The 16,505-nt window shown below is 48.8% G+C and overlaps 1 protein-coding gene and 1 long non-coding RNA gene across 2 annotated transcripts in view; one reads left to right on the forward strand and one right to left on the reverse strand.

The window, feature by feature from the left end:
- BARX2 (BARX homeobox 2) overlaps window positions 1–11,434 on the forward strand; it is a 68,928-nt gene extending 57,494 nt beyond the window's left edge. Inside the window, exons 3-4 of the mRNA XM_024740783.1 lie at window positions 1,911–1,995; window positions 10,459–11,434. Of these exons, the coding sequence (XP_024596551.1) occupies window positions 1,911–1,995; window positions 10,459–10,725 (352 nt within the window). The 3' untranslated portion in view covers window positions 10,726–11,434. The remainder of the gene's footprint in view (window positions 1–1,910; window positions 1,996–10,458) is intronic.
- Window positions 3,626–8,890, reverse strand: LOC112396851 (uncharacterized). The gene is made up of 3 exons (XR_003002663.1): window positions 8,733–8,890; window positions 4,878–5,610; window positions 3,626–4,654 (listed from the first exon to the last, which is right to left on the reverse strand). It is a non-coding gene; the product is annotated as an uncharacterized LOC112396851 (long non-coding RNA).
- Window positions 11,435–16,505: the final 5,071 nt, after the last annotated feature.

A 16,505-nucleotide genomic window follows, 5' to 3' on the forward strand; every position in this document is an offset into this window, starting at 1 on the left:
AGGTGGTCCTTCCAGTGGGTACTCAGGTGGACCTGGGGTTGTCATCAGTGAACACAGGTCATCACTTCCAACAGTCTCAGGGACTGAGGTGGACCACCTCAGCCTGGCTCCCTTTCCCGTTTCATATGCTCCGCTCGGGTTGTCTGCGGCTCCTTGGGATGCAGCGCCCCCGAAGGCCTGAGCGAGAGCCTCCCTCCGACAGACCTATCTTGTACAAAAGGCCGATGAGTGGAGGGAGCCCCTGTACAGGGGGAGGCACACAGACGTCAGCAGACTTGAACCCTACCTCCACTTCTTTCTCTAGGACCACCTAGCAGGGGTCAGCACAGTTTTTCTGTGCAGGGCCAGAGAGTAGGTATTTTAGGCTTTGTGGGCCATGCGGTCTGTGTCACAACTACTCAGCTCTGAGGTTCGTGCCACAGACAATATGTAAACGAATGAATGTGTCTGTGTTCCGATAAAACTTTATTTACAAAAAACGGGTGATGGACAGGACTTCGCTGTGGTCGCTGAGAGATTCTAGTCTCTGAGCCTCAGATCTCTCATCTGTAAGATGGGAATAATCATACCTACTTCACAGCAGGAAGGAATAGACGTGAAAAGAATAAACGAAAGGAATAAAGACGCAGACATAGAGAATGGACTTGAGGACATGGGGAGGGGGAAGGGTAAGCTAGGACGAAGTGAGAGGGTGGCATGGACATATATACACTACCAAATGTAAAACAACTAGCTAGTGGGAAGTAGCCACATAGCACAGGGAGATCTGCTCGGTGCTTTGTGACCACCTTAGAGGGGTGGGAGGGAGACGCAAGAGGGAGGAGATATGGCGATATATGTATATATATGGCTGATTCACTTTGTTATAAGGCAGAAACTAACACACCATTGTAAAGCAACTATACTCCAATAAAGATGTTAAAAAAAAAAAAAAGAAGAAACGAGATGGTACATGTCAGGGGCTCTGCACACAGCCTGGGACGTGGTGGTGCTCTGGAAACAGGTGCAGTGTTGTTAGAATTAGCTCCAACTGCATCCTTCCCCGGGAACGGCTTTGACATTCAGGGCTTCGCAGGAGGCTACAGAGAAATGCAGGACCACGCTCAGCCGTGAAATGGGAAGGAGGAGGCGCTACGGGTGTAATGTTTATTTTGGAAGCTGGCATCATAACAGTTGAGGGCAGCGATGGTGGATGAGTCAATCCATCGAAAGGTATTTGTGAGCCCTTGTTCTGGATTCAGAGTGCGGTCGGCACTTTCGCGACTGTAAAAGCAGCAGTTGAGTTAGGAAGTCAACTCTTGCAGTTCAGTTAGGGAGGCAGAAATAACTCATGTGAAGCAATCAGAGACCAGCGAGAACTCAGAGCCACCTGGGTGATGGGTAACCTGGGTAGAGGAGGCAACCTGGGTGATGGGTAACCTGGGTAGAGGAGGCAACCTGGGTGATGGGTAACCTGGGTAGAGGAGGCACCCTGCTTGGTGGGAGGGGCAGTAGCAGGCTCACCCCCGGGAGGTGGGGCTCGAGCCGGGTCTGAGTGACGAGCGGGATTCTGACAAGGAAAATACGGCTTTACCTTGTCTCCCCAGTTTGGATTTTGGAGCAGAGCCTTCCTTTTGTGCAGGATCAGAGTAAGGAGCCTATGGGGTCAGGAAGAGGACTTTGCAGTGAAGGCTCAGAAATTCTTTTCAGTTCCAGTGTAGACAGTCCTTGGGCTTGGGCATCTGTTTCTTAGCTTCCCAGAGTTTCCTCCATAGGATTCTTGGAAGGAAAGCAAAGCTCTTTGGGGAGGAATTGGTTTAATGGGGGAGGTCCACGCGTTGGTAGCAGTGCCTAGAGGTAGCCAACAGGACCCCACCTTTGCTGCCCTTTCCCCTCTTCCTCATCCTTCCTCTGTCTCTCGTGCCTTGTAGGTTGGACTTGGCCCAGTCTCTGGGACTCACTCAACTGCAGGTGAAGACTTGGTACCAGAACCGCAGGATGAAATGGAAGAAAATGGTAAGAAAGAGAGTAGGTCTTACCACGGGCCCATCATGACACGAGAAATTCTTCTTACAGGGCTGGTAAGAAGGCAGGAAGGACCATTTGGTGGTTTGAGCTCCAGAGATTGGAAGGCCTTTTAAGATGCTGGCTAGGAGGGAGGCTGTTTGAATTAATAGGATAAGCCATTCTTTCTGACCTGGATTTCCTGACCAGAAGGATATTCTTTTTCACAGTTTCATTAGAAATAAAATAAAAAAGCCCCCAAGCTTCTCAGTTGCGGGTTTTAACCCCACCTGCTAGACTTTTCAAAGAACTTCCTTCCCCCTCCCACCAAGAGCTAAGAATAGAAGCCAGTCCTCTTTGTTTAGAGGATATACAGGGCACATCTGTGCTTGTAGCTGTATGTCCCCCTAATGCAGTGATTCTCAGCTCTAGTGGGCGGGGTCAGAGTAACCTGGGTGGCAGGTACAAATGCAGAGCTCGAGGCCGCTCCAGGATTCTGCTTCCCTGTCCTGTTCCCAGGACAGGGGGCGTTAACCAGCACCCAGGTTCCTCTGATACACATGGTATAGTGATTGGTTTCCCTAATACTGCTCTTGTGCCTAGCTGATGAGCTGTTCCATATTTGGTTTTTAAATGAACTTATTAGTATAAACATCTCTTTAAAAAAAGAACGAACATCTCTACACTTTGAGGAACTCTATTTCATAATGGTTTACCACCCCTCTTTTTTTTGAAAAAGCACAGTTAAATCCAAAGTAGTTGGGTTTCACTTCCAGTTTTGTAAACCCCAAGGGTCAAGGTCAAAGCCCAGAGAAAAGAGGAGGGCTGGGATGAGGGTGGGAAGAAGCCTTGCTCTGATTCTTTAGAGACCATGTGCACCGTGGCCTCTGACCCAGGCCTTTGCACATCCTTGCTGGATCCCACTGGCCCCCTCTCCTCTCAGGAGCTCAGGCCTGCCTGCATGACGTTCCAGTTTGCTAAGCCATCTGCTCACAAGCCATGTTTCCTGGTGTCTCAAGGGCTGGAATATAAAGTTTTTTCACAATTACCAAATAACTAAGGTCCCCCTACCACCTAGTTTTCAGGAAAAAAAAAAAAGTTATCAGTATTTTTTGATAATAGGTAATAGATAATGAGTTTTCTCAATTTTGTTTCTGTCCAATATTTTTTTTTCTGAAAACTTTAGTTCTTGCTATTGCCTGCTAAGAAAGAGAAGACTAGATAGATAAATAAATTGCAAATGAGTATTAATGGAAATGGGAGGAAAGCCACCAAAGCAGCATTTATTATACCCCTAGAAAAAAAATTCCTGGGCAAATTTCATCATTTCCTCTGGGTGGACTTGCCCCCGAGGTGGAAGGATTTTCAGATGGAGGTGGCAATGCCAGACACATGTACAAACACACATATATTGCATGCATCAACAGATACGTATTCAGTGTCTCTTGTGAACCACGCCTCGTCCTAGGTACTATAGGAAGTCATGGAACAAAATAGAGCCCTGTCTTCGGGAATTTATGATCCAGTTGAGGAAGCGAGGTCCAGGAAGCAGCAAAGGAGCACATTGTAATTAAGTGCTGGTTGTTTATTTATTTATAGATTTAGAACCCCATAAGAGTCCAGAGGAGAGGTATTGGGACAGGTTGCAGGGAGAAGGTGAAACTGAAGGATAAATAAGATTCGATTAAATATACTGTTGCTCCCCAACTTCTAGACTGCTAAGACACCCGTGAAACCTTTTGGGGGATTGATCTCTAAGGGAACCAGATTTGGGAGCTGGCAACACTGGGCCGTGTTCCCAGGCGTGCCCCTCCGTGGCTGGTTTTGGGCAAGTCTCTTCACCGCTTTCTGTGCAAGTTCCACCACCCACCTCCTTCCCTGTCCATCATTATCATCGAAATCAATCAATGTCTCCTGAGTGGCAGAGACATTGTTTAAGTTGGTTATCGGCGATCTTTTCATGCATCAGACTGTGAACGAACTGACAGCCTGCCATCTGTGCCAGCATCGCCCGGTGCCTGTGGGGGACACGTGTGCCTCTGCCTCTGACGTCACCTGTTTTCCACCAGCCACTGCGCTGCTGGCGTAGCCGTGGGCGGGGTGTCGATGGTTATCAATGTCGTATGAAACAAAATGGAAGTAACTTCGCACATTTAACTTCAGAGAGCATTCCACGGGCCAACCGGATTCAGGCCCCTTTGGGAAACAAGACTCCATTTCATTTCATCTCGTGAGCACTTACTTTCACCAGGCAATGGAGAGGCGACCATAAGACACCAACCCATCCATTAAAAAATAAAATTCAAAGAAGGTACTCAGTCACGTAGGGGAGACAGACCTGTAAGCCACTCATTATTCAGAGTGATCAGGGCAACAGTGGAAGGATTGACAAGGTTCAGAATCAGTCAAGAAGGGAGGGCTTCCCAGAAGAGGTGCCGTCTAAATTGGGTTTAGCGGATGAATAGACACGTGCCGGGTGAAAGTGGGAAGGGTGTCACAGGAGTACGTGGGGCGCTAGAAGGACCTCAGAACGGCTGGAGTGAAGATGAGAGCGAAGTGGCTTGGGTGTGGGTCACATCCTTACTCCTCCAGGACAGCAAGGCATTGTTGGGATCCTGATTGCTTCATAGTTTCTCCTGGTAAAACTCTTTCAAGGCTGTCTCTGCAGGGACTGGGGAAGAAAAGGATAATTGAGTAAGAAAGATGTCTCAAGGCAAGTAACCTCGTCGGAACTGGAAAAAGATTAGCACTTGCTTCTCAGAGTTATTTGCACTCTGCCAAGGACAGTGCTGCCAGAAACAAGATAGCATCTCTGACTAGTTTTTACCAGTCAACATGTGTGACCTATAGCAGGTTAGGAAAATGTGACCTTGCACACTCGGTGGGATGCTCACCCTCCATCCTGTTTCTGCTTGGCTTTGGTTCCAGTAGGGTCCACTGGGCTCTGCGGCAGACCGGAAGTACCTCATCATTCAGTGGTATTTTTCAGCTCCAAAGCACAGTTCTGTTCCGTCAGAGGGTCCAGATGGGCGGCACCTTCCTTTCCTAGTCACGGAACCGGGTGGGCCACGTACCAAGTGCCTCATCTTTCTCACCGAAAGTCTCCAGCCAAGAGCTCCGGGAAGCTGCTACCAGCTGCTACCCATGTCATCGTGGGCAGGTGACTTAACCTCTGCATGCCTGCCTCTTCATCATTAAATGCCTAACGTCCACCTTATAGGGATGCGGATGAGGGAACTGAGCCAGTCCCTGTGGGACTCGGAACAGTGCCTACCCCACAGGATACAGCCAAGAAATGTTAGCTGTTATTCTTGTTCTTCTTATTTTTTTAGAGTTATTTACCTATCTATAGAATTCATGTCTCCAGAAAATGTAAACTTTTGGAGGCCAGGAGAGATAACCCGAAAATGAATTCTGTAGGCTGCCGGGACTCTGGTTAAGACAGTCCTGGGCGTTTGTGCGTCCTCATTCCCCGCCCGCCGGCCTTCCCCTGTCAGCGCCTTAGCATTCAGGCTTGAATTGAGTGGAACATCCCACCTACAGGCGGAAGATCTGCTACTGGAGACTGCGAACTTCTCAGCTTTGGGGAAATATTGTCAGTTACATGGCTCTTACCGTTCCATAGAGCTGCAGATAAAGACAGAGAAAAGGGGGCAAAAAAAGCACTGGGTTAATGAGTCCATGGCCTAGGATCTGCTGGGAGATCGGGTAAGTGCAGATAAATACTGGAGTCAGAAATATCAGCTGCAGGGACTCCCCTGGTGGTCCAGTGGTAAAGAATCCGCCTTACAACTCAGGGGCCATGGGTTTGATCCCTGGTCAGGGAACTAAGATCCCACATGCCGCAGGGCAACTAAGCCCTCGCGCCACAACTACTGAGCTCGTGCACCTCAGCTCGAGTCCGCTTGCTGCAAACTACAGAGCCCACGTGCCCTGGAGCCTGTGCGCCACAAGTAGAGAAGAGAAAACCTGCATGCCACGACTAGAGAGAAGCCCGCGCAGCACAATGGACTATCAACGAAGATGCCGCGTGCCGCAACTAAGACCCAGTGCAGCCAAAAAGTAAATAAATAATAAAAAGAAATATCAGCTTCACATTGTACATATTCTTTGCGCATTACATACATGCAATGAAATACTGATAAGCGTGTTAGGTTCAGGGCACGTCCGTGGCAGTCCAGTGGTTAGGACTCCGTGCGTCCACTGCAGGGTGCATGGGTTCAATCCCTGGTCAGGGAACTAAGATCCCACATGTCGTGTGGCACAGCCAAAAAATTTAAAAAACAAAAGTGTTAGATTCAAATGATCCGGGTTTTGTGTTCATATATCCCAGCTCTGCCTTAGGTTGCTTTTCCACCATGACAAACCAGTCTGTCTGCTCAGTTTCCTGCCTGAAAAATGGAAGAGGCAGAAGGTTCCTCTCCGACATCCAGGCTCTCCAATCAAAGTGCCTGTCCCCCAGCCACCTGTCTTGCCCGTCCGCAAGAATGGAGAGGCCTGGTCCTGACATCCTCAGCAGGAGGACATGGAAGAATCTAGTTTTAGAGTTCGAAGGAGGCTGCCAGCGGGCCTGGCTAATACAAGTAGATGGTGGGCTAGGTGTTCTTCCCAGAGGTGTGTGACCTCACCAGCAAGGGGCTGTCTGGCCTCTCTGGACCAAGGGGACTAAATGGGCTCTGGGGATGCCTGGGGAGGAGGGGTCCTGGGAGAAGGGCCGCAGGGGGCACGCGAGTGTGTAGCTGCTGGTGTGGGGTGGCTGTGAGATCACTGCGTGTCGCAGGTATGCTCGGAGGCAGGGGTCAGAGGTCAAGTGTGGAAAGCAGCCAAGAGGGTAGTTATCTCCTAGTTATTGCTTGTGCTGGAATGTTCTATTCCATTTAGAAAATGGTCTGATGGTTTTGATTTTTTTTCCTGCTGTAGGAAAACAGCCAGGTGGGGTCTAGCCAAGCTGTGTAGGTGGTGTTCTCTAATTGCCGGGCTGGACTTTTTTTTTTTTTTTTTTTTTTTTGCGGTACGCGGGCCTCTCACTGTTGAGGCCTCTCCCGTTGCGGAGCACAGGCTCCGTATGCACAGGCGCAGCGGCCATGGCTCATGGGCCCAGCCGCTCCGCGGCATGTGGGATCTTCCCGGACCGGGGCACGAACCCGTGTCCCCTGCATCGGCAGGCGGACTCTCAACCGCTGCGCCACCAGGGAAGCCCTGGGATGGACTTTCTTTTGCCAATTAGGCGGCTTCCTTAGACCTGCCCTTTTACAACTTGATTACTACACGGAGCAACTCAGTTGTGTGTGTATAACCTCCTTCATAGCCGGTGGGGCTGCTTTCAACATGTCAACTCCATCTCGGCACATCTGGGCGCTTTCAACAGCCTGTGCTCAGACTGAAATCAAAATCAGATACTGACTTATATGAAAAGGAATGTAGGGGTGTCTTCTGCCCAGAGATTGATTCTGTCAGCATCTATATCTTGTTAGAGGTCCCCTTCACATCTCTGTGTTAGCTGTTTGGGTTGAAAGTACAGTGGCTGAGCAGATGCCCAGCTAAAAGGAGGCTTTTATTGAGAACTTACGATTTTCCTCACACCATATACAAAAGTTAACTCAAAATGAATTATAGGGCTTCCCTGGTGGAGCAGTGGTTGAGAGTCCGCCTGCCGATGCAGGGGACGCGGGTTCGTGCCCCGGTCCGGGAAGATCCCACATGCCGTGGAGCGGCTGGGCCCATGAGCCATGGCCGCTGAGCCTGCGCGTCCGGAGCCTGTGCTCCGCAACGGGAGAGGCCACAACAGTGAGAGGCCCGAGTACCGCAAAAAAATTAAAAAATTAAAAAAATAAAATAAAATGCAGTACAACGTCACACCCACTAGGATGGCTAGAATCAAAAAGACATGATAACAAGTGTTGGCGAGGATGAGCAGAACTGGAACCCTCGTATTCTGCTGACTGGAATGGAACAGGGGGCAGCTGCTTTGGAAAACAGCCTGGAAATTCCTCCAAAGGTTAAACACGGAGTTACCATTTGACCCAGCAATTCCACTTCTGGTCATATACCCAAAAGAAGTGAAAGCAGGGACGGAAACAGGTATCTGTACACCCGCGTTCACAGCAGCGTTACCGTATTCAGAAGGCAGAAGCAATCCAAGTGGCCGTCAGCTGACGAACGGATAAGCAGATTGTGGTATATCCATACAACGGATATTATTTGGCCAAAAAAAGGAATGAAGTACTGACACATGCCACAACATGGATGAACCTTGGAAAGATAAGTCAAAGAAGCCAGTCACACAGGACGACACGTTGTATGTTTCCCTTCATATGAAATGTCCAGGACAGGCAAATCTGTAAAAACAGAAAGCAGATTCATGGCTGCCTAGGGTTGGGGGGCAGGGGAGAAATGGGGAGTGGCTGCTAACGGGTATGGGCTTTCTTTCTGGGGGTGATGAAAATGTTCTAAAACTGGATTCTGATGAGAGCTGCAGAATTCTGCGACTATACAAAAAATCACTTAAGTTGTACACTAGCAATGAATGAAATGTGTGGTATGTGAATTATATCTCAATAAAGCTTTTTCTAGAAAAAAGAATTTATGGTTTATCAAGTTACTACATTCATTCTTACAATTCAGCACCCGGAGGTCTGCTGCTCTTAAGAGGAAAGAGATATAGTCAGTAAATATTTAACAACTGCATAGAAAGTTAGGTGCAAGTTAGATGCTTGGAGCGCAAAGCAAGGGACAGATGCAGGATTTACCTTCAAAGAGCTTCTGTTCAAGTGAGGAAGCTGAGATTACAAAAGGTGTGGAAGTAGCGAAAGTACATCCCACTTCTGTGTATCTGTGCTAATCCAGGTCCTCCTGAAGCCCTTCTCACGAGCTGCCCAGGTCAACAGCTACACCAGCCAGAGTTCAGAGCCAGTGGAAGAAGGCGTGCCTGTTATAACCCAAAGTAATAAAAATATTTTAAAAATTATCCCTGCCTACCTCATGGGACTCTTATGTAAGTCACGAATTGGGATAATAAATGTGCAAGTCATTTGCAATCAGTAAAGGCCATTGGGTTATCATTATTTTGCTTACTTTATATCTTTCTTCAATTCTATGGAAAGGCCTGTTGAGAAAGGTTAGTTCATTCGATGACAGCCGTTGAACGCCTGCTGTGTGCAGGGACTGGGTGGGAGGGACAGGCAAGTAAACATGCAGTGACAGGCGTATCTGAAAAGTGCTCTGATAGGATGCTTACAGGGCATTTAACTTGGACTTGGGAGGTCCGGTCAGGCTCCCAGGAGAGGCACTGTCTCAGTGGAGTCACCCAGGCAAGGAGGGTGGGAGGCAGATTCTGGAACACTCAGGAACACTTCTGGCCCTTACCCTACATTACCTGTTGGTTCCCCTCACCATCGCCCTGTGCAGGAAAGTATGCTTATCCCCATTTTACAGATTAGGAGACTGAGGCTCAGAGTCTTTAAAGGACTGTCCCAAAGAGAAAGTGGATAAGGAGCACAGTTAGAATTTAATCTAGTTATTCCACTTTCAAAGCTAGAACACTCTCTTCTGTGCGCTACTGCCTCTTTGAACACTAGAAAACCATGTTTCATGACATCTTTTTCTTCTGATTTCAGAAATACTTATACATGATCATTGTTGAAAAATTAGAAAGTACAGAAAAAAAAAACAATGAAAAACTTTTAAATTATCCATGATCCTGAGACTACAAACAGGGTGGTGTGCAGTTGTCTAGCCACCAAATTAAATTATGCTGGTTTAGAACGTTTTTCACAAAAATATATTAATAATATTTCCCATGTTGTTATACATTCTCCTATATAATGGCTGTAATGGTTTTCAAGTGTTCTCTCTTTGCCATATACTATAATTATGTATTCAATCACAGGGTGGAAGCCTTAGAGTATGGTTTTTTGCTGTTAGAACCGATTTTTGCGATTATAACCAATTTTGTGATGAACATTTTTGCCCATCAATCATTGTCCCAATCTTTGATGACTTCCTTAGGCTAAATTGTTAGAAATGGAATTTCTGTGTCAAAGGGTATGAACATTTTCAGACTTTTGATTTGCAGTCTCAGATTGTCTTTTGAAAAAGCTGTACCAATTACACTTTCACACTAGCATATGCGTGTTAATTTTCCTGTTTGCTACACGTATTGTCTTTTCCTTATAAGTTGTCAACTTATCACATTCATATTTTAATTTCCATTTCCTTCCCCGTCGTTGAAGTTGGATTTTTTCATGTGCTTATGATCATCGCATTTAACACCAATAGAAGTGATATTGACTAAAAGTGCGTTGAGTCTTTCATGGATGCAGCTGTCTTTGTAGACTGCAGGTGACCCGTGGAGAATACTTTTTGCCATAACTTGCGACTTCACTGCTGGGAAGGAACGGTTTAGAGGCCTTGGGAGTGGGAAAGGGAGGGAAGGAGTTATTTCTCAGGTCTGATGACTGTTTTTCTCCCACGTAGGTTCTTAAAGGTGGACAGGAAGCGCCCACAAAACCCAAAGGTCGTCCCAAGAAGAACTCCATCCCCACATCAGAAGAGATTGAAGCTGAAGAGAAGTTGAACAGCCAGGCCCAGAGCAAGGAGCTCTGGGAGCCCTCCCAGGGCCAGGAGGGGCTCTGTGACACGCAGAAACCAAAAGTGCATGGTGTCCCCGCAGAGGTGGCTGAGCCCCTAGACCAGCCCCAGGAGTTGCCAGTAGCTTCTTCGGAACCCCCACCATCAAGCTAAAATAAAACTCTTGCGAGGAGTGGGAAGGGGGAGACTGGGAAGAAGGGAAAGAGAGAATGCAGGGAGACCAGGGAGAGGAAAGCTTCCGATAGCCGGTAACTTGGGAGGAGAAGACCACCGCCGGCTCCCTCCCTCCTGCCCACAGGTCTCACCTCGAGACTTTGAGGAAGACTTGCTGGCTTTGGCCTGTTCTTCCTGAAAGGCTGCTTTAGCCACGGATGCCCTTGACTAAGGGACACAGTGCCTTGGAACTGCCGACCCCAGCTGGGGTGATGCCGTGGGGCTGTCCGGGTCCAAGCCCCCCGGTGTGGTAGAGGATGCTCCAGCCAGCCTCTGGACAGCCAGCCGTCAAAGCAGAGCAGGATGCAGGAGTGGGCAGCACACCCAGGTTCCTTGCTGACTCAGCACTTATTTCTGTAGTTTTAAAAGAGAATTTAATGTTTTTGGTTGTTTTTTTTTTTTTTTTTTTTTGGCAGGGCGGGGTTGGTGAGGGTGGGCAAATAAGAGTTGGGGGAAGGAGTTCTGAGTTAATAGAATAAAGTTTGTTTGAAGACACGTGTGCCTTTGTATCCATTGTAAGGTGGTCAGGTGACCCAAGAACTGATAAACCTTGTTTTTCTTGCTTCATTAAGTTTCCATCCCTGAAGCTGCCATGCAGATATGTTAAGATAACTTTTATTTTTTAATTGAAAATAAATCTTTCAAAAAAGGATTGGGTGTATTCTTTCTTCTGGGGAGTGTATTCAGCCCTTCTTTTTTTCTTAATCTATTTTTTAATTGAAGTATAGTTGATTTACAGTGTTGTGTTAATTTCTGCTGTATATAGCAAAGCAACTCAGTTATACATATATATACATTCCTTTTCATATTCTTTTCCATTATGGTTTGTCATAGGATATTGAATCAGATGAATGGATAAAGAAGATGTGGTACCTATATACAATGGAGTACTACTTAGCCCTTCTTGAATATGTCCTATGGAAAGAGAGACGGAGAGATGGCCTGGCTCCCTGGGCTTTAATTTCCCCAGAAGGAACATGTAAGATTAGGTCAGGCCCACTGGTGTCCAAGTGCAGAGCAAATGGAAACAGCACGAGAGAAACGGGAGCAGGGCCTCTGCCCCCCTCACCTCCCACCGTCTCCTGCCCAGGGGGCTCTGCTGTAGCCACTTTACATGATGAGCTTCCAGCTTTAAAAAAGTGTTTTACTTTTTCAAAGAGACAATAAATTCATAGGTTTCAAAAGTCAAGCTATATGAAAAGAAGTCTTGCTTCCCTCCCGCCCTCTCCACCCAATGCCCCCACCTGCTACAGGGAACCGTTTTTACTGGTTCTTGTGTATTTTTCTATAGTAAGTAGCCATTTGAATGATGGGCTCTACAACTTTTAACAAAAGAAAAACTGAGAACTACTTGGCTAGATGTGCTCTGTGGTTTTAAACTTGAAATCACGTCCTAGGGCTTCCCTGGTGGCACAGTGGTTGAGAATCTGCCTGCCAATGCAGGGGACACGGGTTCAAGCCCTGGTCTGGGAGGATCCCACATGCCGTGGAGCAACTGGGCCCATGAGCCACAACTAATGAGCCTGCGCATCTGGAGCCTGTGCTCCGCAACAAGAGAGGCCGCGACAGTGAGAGGCCCGCGCACCGCGATGAAGAGTGGCCTCTGCTCGCCGCAATCAGAGAAAGCCCTCACACAGAAACAAAGACCCAATGCAGTCAAATAAATAAATAAAACGAATTTATAAAAAAAAAAAAAAATCATGTCCTACTTTTAATAAGACCAGGAAAGAGATGGGTTCCAGGCTTCCGAAAGAGAAAACTCTGACTCTGCTTCTTGCCCGACTACCCTGCAAACGGGCCTGAGGCCTGATCTCACGGGGGCTGTGTCACCGTTCCCCTGACATGTTCACGTGTGATGTCCTACAGGGCACAGGGCCCCTTTTATGGACCACCAATTATTAATTACTCGGTAATTCCCGATTGTGGGCTGGGGAAATATAAACTGACTTTAATAATTGCCTCAACTAGGAAGTAAAGCCTGTCACTAGTTCTGTAAAACAAATCATATACTTCTTTCTAAAAAGTTAAACGGGAATATCTGCTTGTTTTTAGTAATCTGGCTTCCTGCTTCCCTCCATTTACACGGACAGTGACTTCAATTGCTTTTCTTTTTGACATATTTTTATATCTTTTATTAGTGCTAAAAATTTCAGGTACTGTGGTGACTATTCAGGGTGGCTTTTGTTTAAAATTTAAATGTCAAAAACTCATAAGCCTGAGAGCTTATAACATACAACTCCTTTGGACAGGAATGGATTCAAGCCGCCTAGTGACTACCATTTCAACTTTGCTAAGGCCGCACCTTCCTTCCCCTGGCTGTTGAGATCAACAAAGAGAAAGCAGTCTCTTCCTTACTCTGTGAATACACCAAGGAGGTAAGGGTCTGGCGTCTGAGAACCAGTCCGTGTAGCCCGCCCCAGCTGTCGGCAGGGCTTCTTGCTCCGTGCCTGCAGAAAGCTCCCTCACCTGCGGCCCACCCCACACACGGCTTTATGATCTGCCCACCAGGTGGTGTAACTGTGGCCAAAGCAAGCAGGTGAGTCTGTGCCAGCTTATTCTCCCTCCTGGGGAACTGTTCCCTTCTGCACTCCCACCCCAGAAAGGCCATCATTTGGACACCGTTTTCTTAGGCTGGTTTTTGCTCTCTGGGTCTGGACTCTCACAGTCCTTCTCTTAGGTGTCTGACGGTGACTGCCATTGCACAGGTACAGATGTACATACACACACTCGGTTTTCCCCAGCCTGGTTCTGGGCCCTGTTTCTGACTTCCAGCCCTGAGTTCCTGGCTTGTCATCTTTGGTATTGTTTCTTGGCCCTAAGGGTTCAAGGGATGAGTGGGGAGTTGAAGAGCCTGGATTATCTTTCCTCCTGTTTTGGAAGCCCCGAGCCCAAGGTCACCTCCACCGACAAGCCCTGGGCTTATCCTCCAGCCACAGCTCGGCAGAGCGCAGCCCCGTGGATCAAAGATGGGTCTGAGCGAGGCCCTTCCGGTGCAGGTGGGCACTGATTTGGGGCCATGCCCTGGTCCTTCTCCACACCCATCCTTCCCTTTTCCCTGTGACCGGCACCCGGAAACCAGCTCCACAGGTTCCTACGGGGGACCATTTCCTCTCTTTTTCACCTTCTTTCTCAGAGGCCTCTGGACATCTGTTCCCCTACAGTCATCTACCTTTGAGGACCGTGCTGAACAAAAGCATTCTCTCCCTTCTCCGGCATCCAGGATGGTGACCCCCGAGGGTTCAGGGTCTTATTTTAGAGTCCGGTCACCTGCTGCCTTTTGTTTTCCAGAGGAAGGGAGAGGGCCGAGGCAAACTGACCACCGAGGGAAGCTGACCACGCGGCATCCCGGCCTCGCTGTGAGGACGCCACAGGCTCTTACTAGCGCTTTTAGCTGGTGTTGGCCCTAAGGCTGCAAAATGGGCTGCTGCTTCCAGTTTTACAGGAAGCCCCATTCATCAGAGCGAGGTTCAGCATCCAACCCTGGGTCGTGTAGCTGGTCGGGGGCCACGCTGAAAACCAAGCCAGGGGGCCTGAGTCCCTGCAGAGGGTTTTCACGGTTAGCGTGCCCTCTCTCCCCCACTGGAGACCGCCTGCGCCTTTTCAGGGGTTGGAAAAACTTCCACGGCAACAGGCTCCCTGCACTTAGCTTCGTCCTAAAGCAGGGGTTTGGAGGAGGCCTCCCTGCCTCTGCTCCACCGCCTGGGTTCCTGGGGCAGGTCCCAGCCTCCCAGAGTGCCCAGGGGTGCTTGCCGAGCACTGCGCTCCTGTTCTGGGTCACGGCGCCCCCGACTGGCCTATACGCCCCTTCTCCACAGTCTACAAAGGTCTGCTGAGACAACACTCACCCAGCTTGACTCAGACGATCGCCCCCAGTGGCTCTCACGCTGTGAGCTTCTGGCCCTCAAACTGGACCTGACAGATCTATCAGAAACCAACCTTAACTGGGTTGGTTTCAGGTTTGTCTCAGAGACTGGTCGGTTCTAGAACCGTCTTAGAGAGGGGGCCCAGAGACCTCAGTGACCTCCCCTCAGAGTTGTTTATAGCTTCCCCTGCCCTTCTCACCACCCTTCAACTTCGTTCCACCCAGCCTTGCCCCATGCCCTGGGCTGCACCTGGGCTGGAGCTGGACTGCAGGGCACGAAGCTCTTTCCTCAAGAAGCTGTGCTCTGTCAGCCTGGTCGCGTGTTGTTGTCTCAGCAGAAAATGAGCTGGGACTTCGCAGGACCGGGTTAAAGACTGTCCCCGTGGTTTCCCCAGCAGCCCTGGTCAGCCTCCAGGCATTTGCCTGATCCACTGGCAGTTTTCTGTAGGTGCTGCCTAAACCTTACCCCCATCCTATTTGAAGAGCAGGAAGTATTGGGGTTAGAAAGCTGAAATGTGCTTTGCACACACACACACAGAACACCTGCTTCTCAGGATTTCTATGCACTGAACTACCTGTTTGCCTAGAGCACCGGGGGCTGCTGCTGTGTGTACACAAACCTCCCCTGCGATTCTCTCCTCTCCACCACCCTCACCGACTGCTGCACCTTCCAGGCTTCTCCCTCCTCTTCTGATCCTTCAGCCCTGCTCTGTGAGGCTGCGCCCCAGCTGCTCTGTGCCCAGGAGACAATGCCCTCTCCCTGCCCGCCCTGCTTCTGCTCCCTTACCCTCCTCAGCATGAGTTTGAAGCCACCTCTTCTGTCCCTTCAGTAACCTCACCTCTATCCCAGTCTAACCTGTTCCTTCCTCTCTCGCTGCTTCCTCGAACTGCATCGTTTGTCATCATCACTGTGGTCCTGCCATACTTCCAAAGAGCACACGGATTTGTTTTTTTTCCCTGTTAGAACGTAAATTCCTCGAGGCTGTTTTTCAGAGTTTCTTTCTCTGCACGGAGACTCCCAAGGCACTTGGAGGATCTAGATGTTCCTGGTGTCCTGCTGACACCGTTCCTGGCCCAGAGCTTCTGAGTTCTCAGCAGGAGGGAAGGTCCAGCTCTTGGCCATGAAGCAGCTCTCCCGGTCACTGACCCCTGTTAGGGCCTCGCTCGCTGGCTGCAGGGCTGGGGGGTGCCAGCATTTTTCAGAGACAAGAGAGAAGGCAGAGCAAAACACCTCTGTCGTCTGCAGAAACAGTCCCATCTGCCAAGGGAACCAGTGTCAGGCCGCTTCCCCAGGGACAGAGGGCGGAAGGGGTGACAGGGAGCCCCAGCTTGGTGGCCCGCAAGGCCAAGGGTCAGTTCACCCCCATCTTGTTAACTCTTTGGGGGAGAAGGTGTTGATGGGGCTCTGAAGAAGATGCCCTCAGAAGACTCCCCTTCAAGGAGATCGCAGACGGGGTTGCAGCCAGCAGCCTGGGAAAAAGACGCATACAGAAGCGTTTGTCTAAAAGAGAATTAACATCCTATTTAGGGAATTCCATGGTGGTTCAGTGGTTAGGACTCTGCTCTTTCACTGCTGAGGGTGCAGGTTCAATGCCTGGTTGGGGAACGAAGATCTCACAAGCCATGGCAAATAAAAATAAAGCCATGTGGCCAAAAGTAAATAAATGTTTTATGCAACATATTTTACTTCTTTAAAATTAAATTATTTTGTATACAGCAGGTTCTTATTAGTTATCTATTTTATACATATTAGTGTATACATGTCAATTCCAATCTCCCAATTCATCCCGCCACGACCCCTGCTTTCCACCCTTTGTGTCCATACTTTTGCTCTCTACATCTGTGTCTCTATTTCTGC

The sequence above is a fragment of the Neophocaena asiaeorientalis genome, unplaced genomic scaffold (genome assembly GCF_003031525.2).
Source record: "Neophocaena asiaeorientalis asiaeorientalis breed wild unplaced genomic scaffold, Neophocaena_asiaeorientalis_V1.1 scaffold308, whole genome shotgun sequence".
Lineage (NCBI taxonomy): Eukaryota > Metazoa > Chordata > Mammalia > Artiodactyla > Phocoenidae > Neophocaena > Neophocaena asiaeorientalis.